This window comes from Ceratotherium simum, chromosome 12 (genome assembly GCF_057802395.1).
Source record: "Ceratotherium simum simum isolate JZ-2026a chromosome 12, ASM5780239v1, whole genome shotgun sequence".
Classification (NCBI taxonomy): Eukaryota; Metazoa; Chordata; class Mammalia; order Perissodactyla; family Rhinocerotidae; genus Ceratotherium; species Ceratotherium simum.
In genome coordinates, this window is record NC_141911.1 from 29,276,600 (window position 1) to 29,292,037 (window position 15,438).

At 34.5% G+C, this 15,438-nt stretch overlaps 1 protein-coding gene across 1 annotated transcript in view; it reads right to left on the minus strand.

The window, feature by feature from the left end:
* Positions 1-5,431: 5,431 nt before the first annotated feature.
* GLRB (glycine receptor beta) overlaps positions 5,432-15,438 on the minus strand; it is an 86,145-nt gene continuing 76,138 nt past the window's right edge. The window contains exon 10 of the mRNA XM_004420953.3: positions 5,432-6,889. Within this exon, the coding sequence (XP_004421010.1) occupies positions 6,593-6,889 (297 nt within the window). The 3' untranslated portion in view covers positions 5,432-6,592. The remainder of the gene's footprint in view (positions 6,890-15,438) is intronic.

Below are 15,438 nucleotides of genomic sequence, written 5' to 3' on the forward strand. Positions count from 1 at the left end.
TACACTATTTTTATTCTCTCTTTAAAAATAAGGTAACTGAGAGAAAGATTCTTTGACAAGGTTTGCAAGGTTGTAATGGCAAACTCAGGTCCTATTACTTCTAGTCCAAGGGTCTTTCTACTACCCTCTCCTGCCTGCGGTATGTTTACATACAATACTGGCTTTTGGCTTAGTTTAGAGTCTTAAGACGTTTTTGATATGATGTATGTCCCACATGTATCCCTTAGGAAATTTCACATTTTTATTTGGACATTTAAATTAATTCATTTAGAAATTTGAAAGCTTCTAAGATGCCAGTGGACTGATTGGAAACTCGGGTGGTTTTTGAATGAAAGGGCTTTTGAGTATACAAATGAATGAACCAGAAAAGTGCAGCTGTGTTTAGAAAGAGGCTTTACAATAGTCCAAAGCAGAATTTATTAGGTATTTCCTCTTAATGAGTTCCATATCATATTCTCTCAGTTAGTTAAAGATCCTTTGTAGCTGACAAACCTGCAGATTCTGACTTCGATTTATTTAAAAAATGCTTAAGTTTGTTAGTCGAGCAAGCAGATATGATGCTGCCATTGTGTGCCAAATTTGTGTCCTAAGGAGGACATTCCTAAAAGCTGTATGGCATGAGGTCATAGTCCTCAAAGAGAAGGGGACGGGGTGTTTACTATTGTTACATGCCACTTGCCTCCTGCTACATTTCCAACTCTAATAAACACTTAAAACAACATCCCACGGGAACACACAATAAACTGATCTGAGCTTTTCAAAAGCTAAAATCATTTGCCTCTTCATCCTGTTTACCATTTCACAGAATGGGGTTTCTGCTCTGTGTCGTCAATGGCATAGGGTGAGGCAATGCTAATTGACTAATAAAATCCCTGTTTGATGAGGTAATTGGGGAAAGACCTGTAGTTTGACTGCATTCTTGCTAAAACCATGGAGGGCTCTGCCTCCTTTTGGCTCCCTCACTGTGAATGATATTAATTGAACTGCAATTGCCTCAGGCTGCAAATTGGGATTTCCAGAAAATTGTTTCAAGTTATAGGATTAAGATCAGATGGGAGTTTTAGTTAAGAAACAAACATTAGGTAAAGTGCATTACATCATCAGCTAAGGGAAATTAGGTTTATTGCTCATTATTGCCCCAGCAATGTTAACTAGGAAATAAAATTGGAATAGCACTTTAACATTTTTTATTGCAATGTTTCTGCATTTTACAATTCATCATTTTTCTTTTAGTTAATGTCTAGCTTCAAAATTCTATGACCTATAGTAAAATGGCTTTTATTTAGCTATATTAAAATGTTTATTTTTCTTTAAGATAGGTTTTTTCCATTTAGACAAATGATTGATTTTGTTTGTTCTTATGCTCTTTTATAATATGCATTATATTCTGACTTGAATTACAGTGATTTGTATATTTAGCATACCTTTCCTTCTCACACTATTGACTATCACGTAAGAGTGGAACCCATGTTTTATTCATCTTTACAGTTTTGGGCTAACACAAGACCTTTAATGTATTAAGCACCCAATAAGCATTTACTGATTTACAATTTTTTCTTTAGTATTCTACTCTGAGAGGGTTTAGAAAGAACTATTTTGGGTATGATATGTGAGATCTGAGAAATTTAAAAATACTTATGGAAGTGAAAATGCACTGATTGTTTGAAGTACAGAAATTCCAACTGGAACAGAATTCAATAATTTTCTCATTGTTCTTGCTGGTTAAAGACAAAATAAAATAATATATATGCATACATATAATATATATTTGTATATATATGTGGAGAGAATGCAAAATGTATTAAAATTTAAAATATCAAGTTTATGTATATAGGTACTTACACATACCAAGAGTATAACCAAGCTTGAATATGACATCCATATTATCCATTAATATTAATCACAAGAAAGTCTGTATTTTTACTCCACTGACGGCTGATGCTTTGAAAAAATTTGATGCTAACCTCTTAAAAGGTTAAGACTAGTTTCATTAAAAAAGGGGTGGGGGAATTAGTGAGTGTGAAACTATTGCTATATTGTGTAAACATATGCATTTAATTTGAAAATATAATTGGAATAAATCTACTATTCTAAAGCTAGGTAATAATATTCTAACAAGAAAGCCTGATTAAATGTTATAAAAAGATTTCAAACTATTTTTCATCTTAGGCTTGGTACTTTAAATTTTTATATCCAACTATTTATGTAAACTGACATTTTCAGTAATATAGATGATGTAAAACTGAGTTGTTTTTAGAGTAGCTTAATTTGAACACTGCATATGTAATGGGAAATATTCTAACTTGATTATTCAATAGAGATGAAACCATATGACTAAAAAACACTTCATGTTGATTAAAAACATATTAGTCAAAATGAGTATAGGAAGACACAACATCCAAGACTGACCCACTTAAAAGAAATAGTGAAACAAAATTAACCACTTCCCTAAAACAAAAGGTATCCAGCTGAATTTAATACTCCAATCTTGCTAAATGTGATACATAAAGGGAAAAATAATTTTGGTTGGAGTTTTAAGATGTGAGCAGAGGTGTAGTGTGAGAAATGGTTAAACATTTAATAAGAATTTTATATGTTACAGAGAAGACTTTTTACTTAGTTCATCGGGCAACACAAGGCACTCAAGATATCTGAGCAGAATGCCAGGATCACAGCTTTAGTTTAAAGAAATTAATATCATGACAATTAATGAAATAAGTGATACCGGATTGGATCTTGAACAACAACAACAAAAAAAGTGAGACAATTGGCAAATTTGAATAAGGTCTCTAGATTATAGTATTTTATCAATGTTAATTTCTTGATATGGATACCTAGGACTACCGTAGTTATGAAGGGATGTCCTTGTTTAGAAAACGTAACTCAAGTGTGTAGAGGTAAAGGGACATTATGGCTGCAACTTTATTTTAAATGTTTCCAAAAAAATGTCTCCTGCACACACACACACAAACATACACACAGTAGGGGGAGAAAAATAAAGCAAGTATGATAAAATATTAACATTTGGAGAAGCTGAGTAATGGTACACAGGAGTGCTTTGTAATATTTTTTAAAATCTGAAACAATGTCAAAAAAGTTTTTAAAAAAGAAAAGTAATATGTCAACAACATAAAATAGGTTAAGAGATGACTAGCTGTGAGAGCTTGGACATATCATGGTGAAAATCTACATTAGTAACCTTTTGGAGGGAAATTTGGGAGAAGCTACCAGAATTTAAAATGCATACATCTTTCAACTCAGCAACTCTTCTTCTGGCATCTGCCTCATGGAAATAGACACATATGAGCACAAAGATATTTATTGCAATACTATTTTATAACAGAAAAGAAAAACAATCAAAATTTCTGCTTAAAACAGAAGCTAAATTCAGGCACATTCATGTTATAGAACAACAGGAGGCAGAAGATAGATTTATGAACATCCACTACGTCCTCACATAGAAAGATCTCCAAGATATATTAAATGAAAAATAAAGAAATTGCAAAACTATACATACGGTAAAATCCCATTTACATTAAATCTCATTATGTTAAATTATCTTTTATATTTAAAAATTGGATAGAGGTTGTAAATGCCTAGAGTAAGGTCTAGATGGACACAAGATGGGTGACCTCTGGGGAAGAGAGAGGTTTGAAGAGAGGCTACGACAGCAAATTGAAGTGCTTACTTTAAATATATCTGTTTTCTAATACATCAAGATAGTCATGTACTACTTGTGCAATTAAAAAATAAATATCACAAAGTTAGTTCAAAAAGAAGTTGAATTATAGGGGAGTGAGATTGTAGACTGCTGTAATAATCTTGCTTAAGAATGGGAAAGGGAGGCCAGCCCAAGCATTCTAGTGGTTAAGTTCAGCACACTCCACTTCGGTGGCCTGGGTTTGGTTCCTGGGTATAGACCTACATCACTTGCCTGTCAGTGGCCATGCTGTGGCAGTGGCTCACATACAAAAAAGAGGAAGATTGGCAACAGATAGCTCAGGGAGAATCTTCCTCGGCAAAAAAAAAAAAAAAAAAATGAGAAAGGGAAACAATTAGAGTGATATCAGCATAAATGGAGAGGAGGTGGTAGATATAAGAGGGAGAATCTATAGGACTTGGTCCTTGAAAGGGTATAGAGTGTGAGAAAGGAAGATTTAATTGGGTAACTGGAATAGTGATGGCTTTAACAGAAATAGAAAATAAGAGAAGCTACCGATTTGTGAGGAAAAGATAATTTTTATTTTGGAGACACTGAATTTGAGATACTGATATCCAGGTAGACACACTGCAAGTATCCTAGAAAGACATAATATTTAAAGTACACAGATCAGAACTACCCTGGGGTTAAGTGACTAAATTCTTGAGATAACAATTACAAAGCAACTGTTGTGGACACTGATTGTATTTCTTTGTTATGATCACTGTCAAACGGTGTATTTGCAGTTATAGATACACACTTAATCCTGGGATAGCTATTTATATATACGTGGGTAAGAGGCTACAATATTATATTACAGAAAGAAATTTATTCACATTATTTTCAACAAATTCTTATATAATGAGACCTGTCTTCCATTTGGTACATTTCCCACTTAAAACTCTGTATCTAAATCAAACTCCCTAATATGAATGCAATTTGCAAGAATAAAGAAAACAGATTATAAGAAGATATAATTACTATAAATCAAAACTTTAAATGGTTTAAGTCCTATTCAAGACATTTTTTTTCCTACCACAGTTCCATTAAAATGTTATTGGCCTGGGTCCTAGCAGGATATTGAAGTCCATCAATAGGATTACTTGTGGCATTTTAAAACTATTCAGATGGCTAAGCTTTTGCAACTAGAGGGTGCTGAAGGACTACAGAGGACTAGATTATATCTCATTTTTTAAAAATTTAGTAATCAGTGAGAATCTTCCAAAAATTAAAGTCTTCAATAAAAAAACATCGAATTACAAATGGCAATCTGCATAAATAATATTTAAACATATTTTATTATTGAATTGGCCATACAAACTGTCAGCTGCAACAAAACTCTCCAAATAATATAAATATACTTATTTGGTCTTATGTTTATGTTACGTAAATTACTGATAGTTCTAATTTCAGCTATGGCAGAAATAAAAAGGTACATCAGCTGTGATATTGCTAGGAAATGAGAGTCTTATAGACCAGAAAGTGCATATTTCCAGGTTGGAACAAGATCAAAGTGAGTAAATCTAGACTTTTAGCAACAAAGAAAATATAAGTAGAAGTGAAGGCTAACATAAACAGAGATATTATTTCCTTAGTGTTTAAATGTTTTGTAACAAATCCAAAAAATATTCAAATAAATAAGAAAAAAAGAAATAAATGAATTCAGAAAAACACTTTAATTTTACTTAAAAATATGTAAGCATTTTAATAAAGAAGTTGAAATCTGGGCCGGCCCCGTGGCTTAGCGGTTGGGTGCGCGCGCTCACTGCTGGCGGCCCGGGTTTGGATCCCCGGCGCGCACCGATGCACAGCTTCTCCGGCCACACTGGGGCTGTGTCCCACATGCAGCGACTGGAAGGATGTGCAGCTATGACATACAACTATCTACTGGGGCTTTGGGGGGAAAAAAATAAGTAAATAAAATTATTAAAAAAAAAAGTTAAAATCCTTTAATAATTATGAATTTATTTTCCAACTCAAGTTACTTTTAGTAATAGGGTATTTTCCTCTGGGTTTCTTAACAACGATGTGGAATCACATAACCATTACTATATTCCAATTTAAAATATTTATGAGTCTTTTTAAGGCACAATTACTTTTTTATACTCTGTATCAACAAAACGGAATCCATGAAAATATATTTAACTTAAGGTGGATTACGTAGAATTTCTTTTATCAGAAATATTTAATCAACATATCTATCTTTTATATTTATTTTATCAGAAACCAGAATTCAGTACGAATTTATGTAAATCCAGATTTCCCTTTGTTTCACAAACACTTACTGTGTTTGATCATCTGACATTCTGACAACATGGGCACACTTTAAAATGAGCTGATTTTACAAATTAGTAATTGTTTGAACTTTATTTCTCCACAGAGCCCACATAATTATAACTGGTATATTTCTACTTACAAAGCTTAAACAATACGTAATATAATTTTGCTTAATCTGTGACAATATAATCTAAAATTATACAAGAATAAGATGGCTTTTTCTGAAAGTTACAAGGAAGGAGATTTCAAATACTACATCCATTAGAATCGTGACCATAACAGGATTTGGCGTGCACATCATTTTATTATCTGAAGTATCTACAATTTGCACTAACTGAAAAGAATTGTTTGGATTTATATTATGTAGTATGCTTATCCTTCACTTATTCCTAAAGCATATGTTTGCTATACATATATACATCATTATTAGAGCACAGACATTACAGGATCATGCTGCCATTCAAAATTAAGGTGCCACATTTTTATTACAATCAAATGGCATCCAAAATGCAATATATTGCTATGAAAATGCAAAAATTTTCACAGATTGGCATTTATCAATGAGGTCAGTCACAATGAAATGGGATTTTATTTCATACAAATGGAAAAGATGTATCATAAATATATAGACCAATATATAACATTGAAGAACAAGAAGCAGAAAGGAAACAAAGCTCTTGCATAAAGATCAATTCGTTTTGCTGCTGTTGGAATAACAGGCTTGGCGGGGGGTGGCTTCTTGTTGTTCTTTGCCTGAGATTTCCCAAGTGCATTGTTGACTTCGATAGGTTTTCCATAGCAGTCGTAGTTGGATAATTCAAAATCTCTTGGTAAGCTTCCAACAATGCTGAAGTCATTAGATCTCAGATCAGACTTAGAAGTACAAACCTTTTTGCACCTGGTCTCTCCAACCTGAGAAGAGAAATTAAAGACAGAATATTTTCAGAATTTTTCTGTTTATAAAATACATTTGTTCAAAAGGATATTTTAAAAATCTGATAGTTTGGGGCTGGCCCCATGGAATAGTGGTTAAGTCCAGCATGCTCCATTTTGGTAGCCTGGGTTCGAGGGTTCGGAACCTTCCCTATACCACTCATCAAGCCATGCTGTGGCAGCTACCCACATACAAAATAGAGGAAGACTGGCACAGATGTTAGCTCAGGGCTATTATTCCTCGAGCAAAAGAAGAGGAAGACTGGCAACAGATGTTAGCTCAGGGCCAATCTTCCTCACCAAAAAAAAAAAATAAATAAATAAATATATATATATATCTGATGGTTTAGTCAACTGATTAAACCATCAGATACTTGAACATTTAGGGCTCTAAAATGTTGCCTATATAACAAGGCTTATGCCACGGAATAAACTTTTGATAGGTTATTTTATGTTAAGAGATCAAAGTACAAATCAACATTCATCTTAGGTGCTCCCAGGCTTGTGAGAGTTCTCAGCTGAAAGACCAAGAAATAAAAATCCAATATTTAATCATGACACAGACCACATTACTATATATATGGATTACAGAAATCTGGTACTTCTAATCTTTGACTTCCCATGGATCTTATTTCCAAATAGGGTGGTTTATAAACGACTGAGGCATTGATCACTCCAACGAGACTGACTGTGTCTCTAAACCACACTCACAAATAAGAACTAAAAGATGGTCACAATTATCATGAACCAAAGAGTTACTAATGAAAGGCACTGCTAGCTTGTTGACTAAAGTTTAATTAGCCAACCACACTCAGAGAATCCAAAGAAACTGTGTATATGTCGGCCAGACTATATGCTACAGAGAATATTCAGAGTTGATAATCTCTGAATTATTAAATTTGAATTAATTATTAAATTATTAAATTTGAATCAATTCCCAAAAATATACAAAAATAATTATTTCACACTAAATTCTCTCTAGCAATCAGAAATGGTCTTAGAAAGAATAGAGTTATAGGCTAACCCCAATGGCTCAAGATAGCACTGATAATACAAAAGGCCACAGAAGGGTGAGCTCTTGACTCTCCTGCTTAATCTTCCACTGCTCTTACTCCTGAGTTCTGTGACTCACCTTTGGACTCTTCACTGTTGATATTTACTGTTTTTACGGAGAAAGGAAACCATGTCATTGCAGACTGTTAGTGTACTATAGTTACTCTAGTTTTTGCCTTACTAGTATAATACATGACTAGTTATGTAGATTCGATTTACATTTACTAGATTATGGCTGGCAGAAGTGAAACAAATTATTCCCCAGTAGTACTTCAGGTACCAGGACGCTATCTTTTATCTGAACAAACACTGAGAACTACTTTCTGGGCAAGAGCCAGACAGCAGTGTTCAGAGGTGGATAGTAAAGATAACCAAGATATGCTGAGGGAAAAAACAAGTTAAAATGTATTCACACATCCTCCTGTCATTATACATTTAGGTTATTTCCATTTTTTTTCAGTTATGAACAAGTACTGGTAACGTTATTTTTTAATCTGGTATACAAATGTTGGCTTTATTATTATACACTTTATACCACACAGATATTTGTACAATCCTATTGGGTAAGAAACTTTGAAAAACATGTCTATGTAAATATAATTGTACAAAATTACACAATCGATTGTACAAAAATACACACAGAAAATATTGAAAAGTAGGAATGCGGACTCAGGAGCTAGAAGTTTACTCTTCTGAATGTTTCATACTTAAAAAAATGTCAATCACCAATATATTAACCAATTTAGAGAATGTTATAAAATAGCCCAAACGGAAACATAGTTCCATCCTGATTTGACTGGATATTGTTTTAGCTTACAGAAGCTAACCTAAAGAAAGAGGATCCCCCCTCCTCCTTTTTTCAAATGTACAGTTACAATTTACCAACTGTCAGAGCTCGGCTGAGTTTGAAAGAGTGATTATGTCTTGAGGTAACTACTCTTGATGGAGTCACCATAGGTCCAGCGTCTAGTCCATATCAGTTTATACACTGTGTCTAAGAAAGCGTCTGGCAAAAAATAAGACTGGTCAATGGAATGAGAGAGAGAACAAAGGTAGCAACTAAAATCTAAATTATTTAAATGCAACTGCAACTTTGGGAAATCATTCATACATATATATATATATGAATCATTCATGAATGTATATATATATAATTTATTTCCAGACCTTCCATTTAAATTCCCCAATTTGAAATTTTAAAAAGCCCTTTGCAGCAAGCTGTCATCTAAGCTCCATTATCATACACACACACACACACACACACACACACACACACACATGCACTCACATACTTTTCCTGTAAGTGTACCAGACAGAAGACCACATTTAAAGCTCTAGTTTTCCAGTGCTGTTCAAGGAATGTACAAGTCTCAATACGTATCAGTGAATTTTTATAGAGTAAATCTCTACCTTGACTGGAGCAGAAGTTGAGAACAGACTCTATATATCAAATCTTTTCATTATCCTCAGACTCGCAGAGCAATCTTCAAAACCTGGGACTCAGTGGGTATCCCAGTGTTTCTTTCTCCCTTTAGAATTCTCTACTCCAAAAGTTTTAGATGCACTAACAGTCCTTAGAATCCACTTATCAAAACAAAGGAGTACCCTGCCTTCTGCCAATACACTTAGGAAGCATGATTCTTACCAGTTATTTTTACTTTTTCACAAAGAAGTCCACATATATTTACGATAGAAATGCATTTACTATAAAATCACATTTTATACGTGGCTTTAGGTATGGCTTTAGCATCTGTAAATAATAAACGAGTAGCCAAATTTATATGATATTATAACCTAAGTCACACCTAAATACTTCAAATTTTCTAATCTGTTTTATTTACATAAACATATTCTCAGATTCTGCCAGTAATTTAATAATTTTAGAATTTTACCTAAATAGTTTATTCAAAACTATGTAGACATAGAATGTTACATTTATTCAGAGATATTATCTAAATATAGTAAATATGACAGTAAAAGAAAAATAATTTCTTCAATGTTAAAGTAATAACATGGAAAAGCACTTCAAAAACCTTCAATTTGGTCATACTAAATTTTTAATCATTTAACTTATTAAAACTTCTTCCAGAAATGTATTTGAAGATTCTTATATCTGAAATAAGTAGAGTTGTGTGTGTGTGTGTACTGGTAAAACCTCTACTACAGAAGTAATTTTCAATAATGTGACACAACTGAATAAGGAATAAAATTATGTTCCCCCATGAGGAGTCCTCAGGTTCCTTAAATAGCTCATGATTCATTAACTAGTTGGCTGGTCTCATCTTCTCCCATTCATCGGAGATTTTACACAAACATAACTTTCTTTTTTAACTAACACTCTCCAACATAATTATCATATAAAATATGTACATAAAAATACAAAAGAGTTTACAATACAAATACTATTTTAAACAATGATAATATCACAGGAAGTGGGATTAAATGAACTGCTTATAAATAAAACAGTAACCCTACTTAACACATTTTTAAAAGTGATCTTAGTTATATTAATCTTCAATTTATAATTTCTCAGTTTTTCCTCATATGAATATGTGTCTCATTTATTTTCATCATATAAACTTGTCAATTCTGAAAATTACCGGTAGCAAAAATGAGGTAGTATGATAATGAAACTCTCAAGAATAAAATATGATGCAGGTAAAAACTTTCTACTGCTTCAAATCGCAGCAGTCTCTAAGATTTTCTTTGAGGTCTTTTTTAGTTTGAGTTAGCACACATTTAAAAGAAAATCACCTTATGCAATTTTTCTCTACCAGAAGACTTAGGCGCGATTCCATGGTGATGATAGTGTTTTCTACAGATGATAAAGATATGTTGAGATGGGAATAATCTCTATATATTTTACCAAATTTAAATCAATCCTGATTTTAAAAAACATATCATTACCATAACGAAACAACTATCTCATTAATGTGTGAACAGCAGTTTTTATTTTTTAATTTATTCAAATTCATAGGCATAGATACTATCTTGTCTTTTATTCACAACTCCTTTGTTGTGAATAGCACATAGCACACACTAGGTGTTGGAAATAGGGTCGTATTAACAACAGTGGGTCCTCAACTGTTTTTATTGAATAACAAAAGAAATATATGAGTGAACAAACAAATCAGTAACCAAAATATTAGAACAATTGAGGAAGTACCAATGTTAGGGGGAAAAAAACCTAGACGATCATATATGTATGATGCCAGATTTATGTACGCAGGCAAAATTATGAAATCCTCATACTGAAAGCCAGATAAATTATCAATGATCTTTCTTACATTTTTAAAAATCATTCCTTTTCTTAGCAAGCAGAACAGTATTTTAAAAATCAGCATCAAAATTTTTTTACAATCTGAATTTCATTATGCTTTCATTAATTACTATTGTTATTCTGTCTGAAAAAAATGACATATCATCTGATTGAAATTACTTAGCAAAATATACTGGAACAAATGCTTTTTTTTTTTTTTTGTGAGGAAGATTGGCTCTGAGCTAACATCCATGCCTATCTTCCTCTTTTTTGCTGAGGAAGACTGGCCCTGGGCTAACATCCGTGCACATCTTCCTCTCCTTTATATGGGACGCCGCCACAGCATGGCCTGACAAGTGGTGCATCAGTGCGTGCCTGGGATCCGAACCCGGGCCACCAGCAGCGGTGGAGTGCCACACTTAACCGCTACGCCACGGGGCCGGCCCTGGAACAAATGCATTTTTAAATCAAAACTAGAATTATATTTTTCATAGCAAAACTACTAAATTAAAAAGGCAACAATTTTTAAGCTTCCTTTTTTATATTTTCTTTCATGTGTACACGTGTAACAATCTTATGAACTCATCAATCTTACAAATTTGCTGTAAGTTGGATGTCTAATTTAAGCTAAGTTATTTTTGGACTCATATTCTCATTTTGAAGCCTGTCTCAGAATATAAATATTACATAGATACAATGTTTATTTTGGAAATTGCATTTTGGTCTATAAGAAATAAAAGTAATTTACATTTATTTCTGGAGATTAACTTTTAAACACTCTGAGCATCACTCTATGACTTTTGTAGCAAAATGTCACAGCAGTTTCAGATTCCAGACATGTGTGCTTCTATTAGCAACTAAAAACAGTGAATTAACTTACGGACATTCTTAAATATATGGAACTTTTATTCATAGGGTTATTATTTTAAAAATTGAAAGTTAAATTTATAATAACATAATTCAGTCTAATATTTTGGATCCTATTTATCCTTTATCTCTGTGTATATAAATAATCTTGATATTTTCTACAGTACTCCGAAAAAGTGGCTTCTAATGAGTCTCCTTCCATCAATACACCCCTCACGGATTATATTAAGATTCCAAGATCAGTTGCATATTGGTGTCCTCTGTTACCAGAGAATTCCTACAATTATCGATGCCCCATAACACTCCAGAAAATGAAGCTGATTGTAGCACTACTGGAAATCAAGCACTGATTCTATAGGATACCTTTGCTTTCTGTCTCCAGATATCCAAACCAGGGTCCAAGTTAGAGAGTTGGGGGATTAATGGGCTGGAAACATGAGGAAGTGCTAAAAAGTAGGGAGATGTAAATGGAGGGGTTGATAGCTACAGACAAAGATTCAAGGTGTGAACATCTCCATATAAGGTAAGGGTCTCAGGTATTCCTCCTTCCATTTCTGGCACAGAGAAATAAGTATATGTTTCAGAAGGAACCAAAGTTTCTCACAAAGAGCTAGTATGCTTCGAATACCAGTTCTTTGAGGTGCTGAAGCATGCCCTCAAGCAGTTGCTAGCTCTTCTAGGTACTATTTGGCAGTTTTGATGGTAACAGAGAAGAAAGTAAGATACTAGGAAAGAGAACCTTAATTTCCCTGAAAGGGTGTGTTCCTGGTGCAGAAATGCAGTAAGTCTGAAATGGCCCAGTAGGTAGAGCAGTTGCAACATTAATGAAAATGCTAAGAGTATCCCATTGATATGTGTATTTAATCACTAGGATGTGGTAGGCAGGTTACAGATACAATCAGGTTGCTGAGGGACTCGAAAAGAATAAGAGGTGACTTCTGATACCAAGGAAGATGGAGTAGACATACCCTGGACATTGAACACAACAAACATAAGAAGACTGAGAGGTGGAAAAAAAAAAAGCAGATCAGCTAGGGTTCTTTAAACCCAAGGAATGAGACAGCGGTGAGTTCTCGCATTTCCTTTTTGCTTCATATATTCCAGATTTGGAGCTGCAGAAGCTGGAACTGAAAATGCCAATGGGTGCAGATAAAAACAGCCCCAACAAAAGTCTGCTCCCTCTAGTCAAAGGACAAAGAAAGGGGCAACTTAGCAAGATAGAAAACTTTTAGGTAATAATCCCTCTACTCCAGCCAAACACCACAGAAAAAATTACGGCCCTATCCCCACCCATGCCAGCAAAGGCCGAGTGGGGAGCCGAGCCTTCCACCTTCAAGAGGCTGTAATGAGGCGCCCAACACCACCAGTGAGGTAGTATCAGAGAAGGCCAAGTCGGGAGTCGGGAATTCCGTCTCCATAGACCAGTAACAAGGCCCCATTCTCTGCCACTGTGTCGGAGGAGACTGTGTAAACAGCCTGGACTTCCACTCTGACCCAACAGCAACAAGCTGCTTCTCCTCTTCCCACTGAGGGTGATGTCAAAGGAGGCCTAGTGTAGAGGCAGAACTTTCACCATTGCCAAGCAGTAATGAGGGCACCCCATTGCAGTGTGAGTAGAGACCACATGGGAAATTAAGAACTCCCAATCCCACCCAGCAGTAATGCGGAGCCCCCGACCTCACTGTGTGAGGAACCTGGACTTCTACTTCCACCTGGCAATAATGAGGAAGCACCTTTCCTTCTTCCGGCAGAACAGAGTCAGAGAAAGCCAGCTAAAACAGAAACTTGAAACAAGATTCAGAGTCTCATAACATAAGATGAAAATGTCTAGGTTTCAATAGAAAATCACTCATCACACAAAGAACTGGGGAAGATCTCAAAATGAATTTTTTTTTTTTTGTGAGGAAGATCAGCCCTGAGCTAACATCCATGCCAATCTTCCTCTTTTTGCTGAGGAAGACTGGCCCTGGGCTAACATCAGTGCCCATCTTCCTCCACTTTATGTGGGACGCCGCCACAGCATGGCCTGACAAGCGGTGTGCCAGTGCGCACCCGGGATCCGAACCCAGGCCGCCAGCAGTGGAGCACATGCACTTAACTGCTACGCCATGGGGCTGGCCCCTCAAAATGAATTTTTTTAAAAATATAATTAATAGATATCAACACCAAGACGAAAAATGTTAGAATTATCTGAGAAAGGTTTTAAAGCATGGGTGATAAAAATGCTTCAATCAGCAATTATAACATGCTGGAAATGAATGAAAAATAGCATGTGCAAAGAAATACAAAATCTTAGCCACAAAAAAAAAGAAAAAACAAATGGAAATTTTATAACTGAAAAATACATTAACCAAAATATAAATTTTAGTGGATGCACTCAACAGGAAAATGGAAGGGCAGAGGAAAGAATCAATGAACTAGAGGATATAACAGAAGAAATTATTCAATCTGAACAACAGAGAGAAAATCAACAGGAAAAAAATGAACAGAGCCTCAGGGATCTGGGGGTTGATAACAAAGGATCTAACATTTGTGTCATCAGAGTTCAGAAGGACAGGAGAAAGAAGGCAAGTCTAAAAAAGTACTCAAAGAAATAACAACTGAAAACTTTCCAAATTTGGCAAGAAACATAAACCTACATTTTTTAACAAGCTGAACAAATCCCAAACAGGATAAATCCAAAGAAATTCACACCAAAATATATCATAATTAAACTCTGAACAGTGAAGATGAAAAAAAACTATCTTGAAAGCAGCCAGATAAAAATGACACTTTACCTAGAGGGGACAAGCCATGTGAATGAAGTGGAGTTCTCATCAAAAGCCAGCCAGGCCAGAAGGAAGTGGCACAATATTTTTTAGGTGCTAAAAGAAAAGAACTGTCAACCCAGAATCATATGCCCAGTGAAAATATCTTTTAGGAATGAAGGGGAAATCAAGAGATTCTCAGACGAAGGAAAATTAGAAGAACCTGTCACCAGTAAGGTTACCCAAAATAATGGATAAAGGAGATTCTCTAAAAGGAAAGAAAACAATGAAAGACAGAACCTTGGAATACCAGAAAAAAATAAAGAACATGGTAAGCAAAATTATGCATAAATACAATAAGCTTTCCTTCTCCCTTTGAGTTTTCTAAATGATGTTTGATAGTGAAGCAAAAATTATAACACTGTCTAATTAGGTTCTAAGAAATATTTATGACAATTATATCATAAACAGAGGAAAGTAAAGGGATGTTAAGGGAGGTAATGTTCCTACACATCACACAAACTGGTAGTGATACTAGCAGATTGTGATAAGTTATGTATGTATAATCTAATACCTAGAACAACCACTAAACAAGATATACA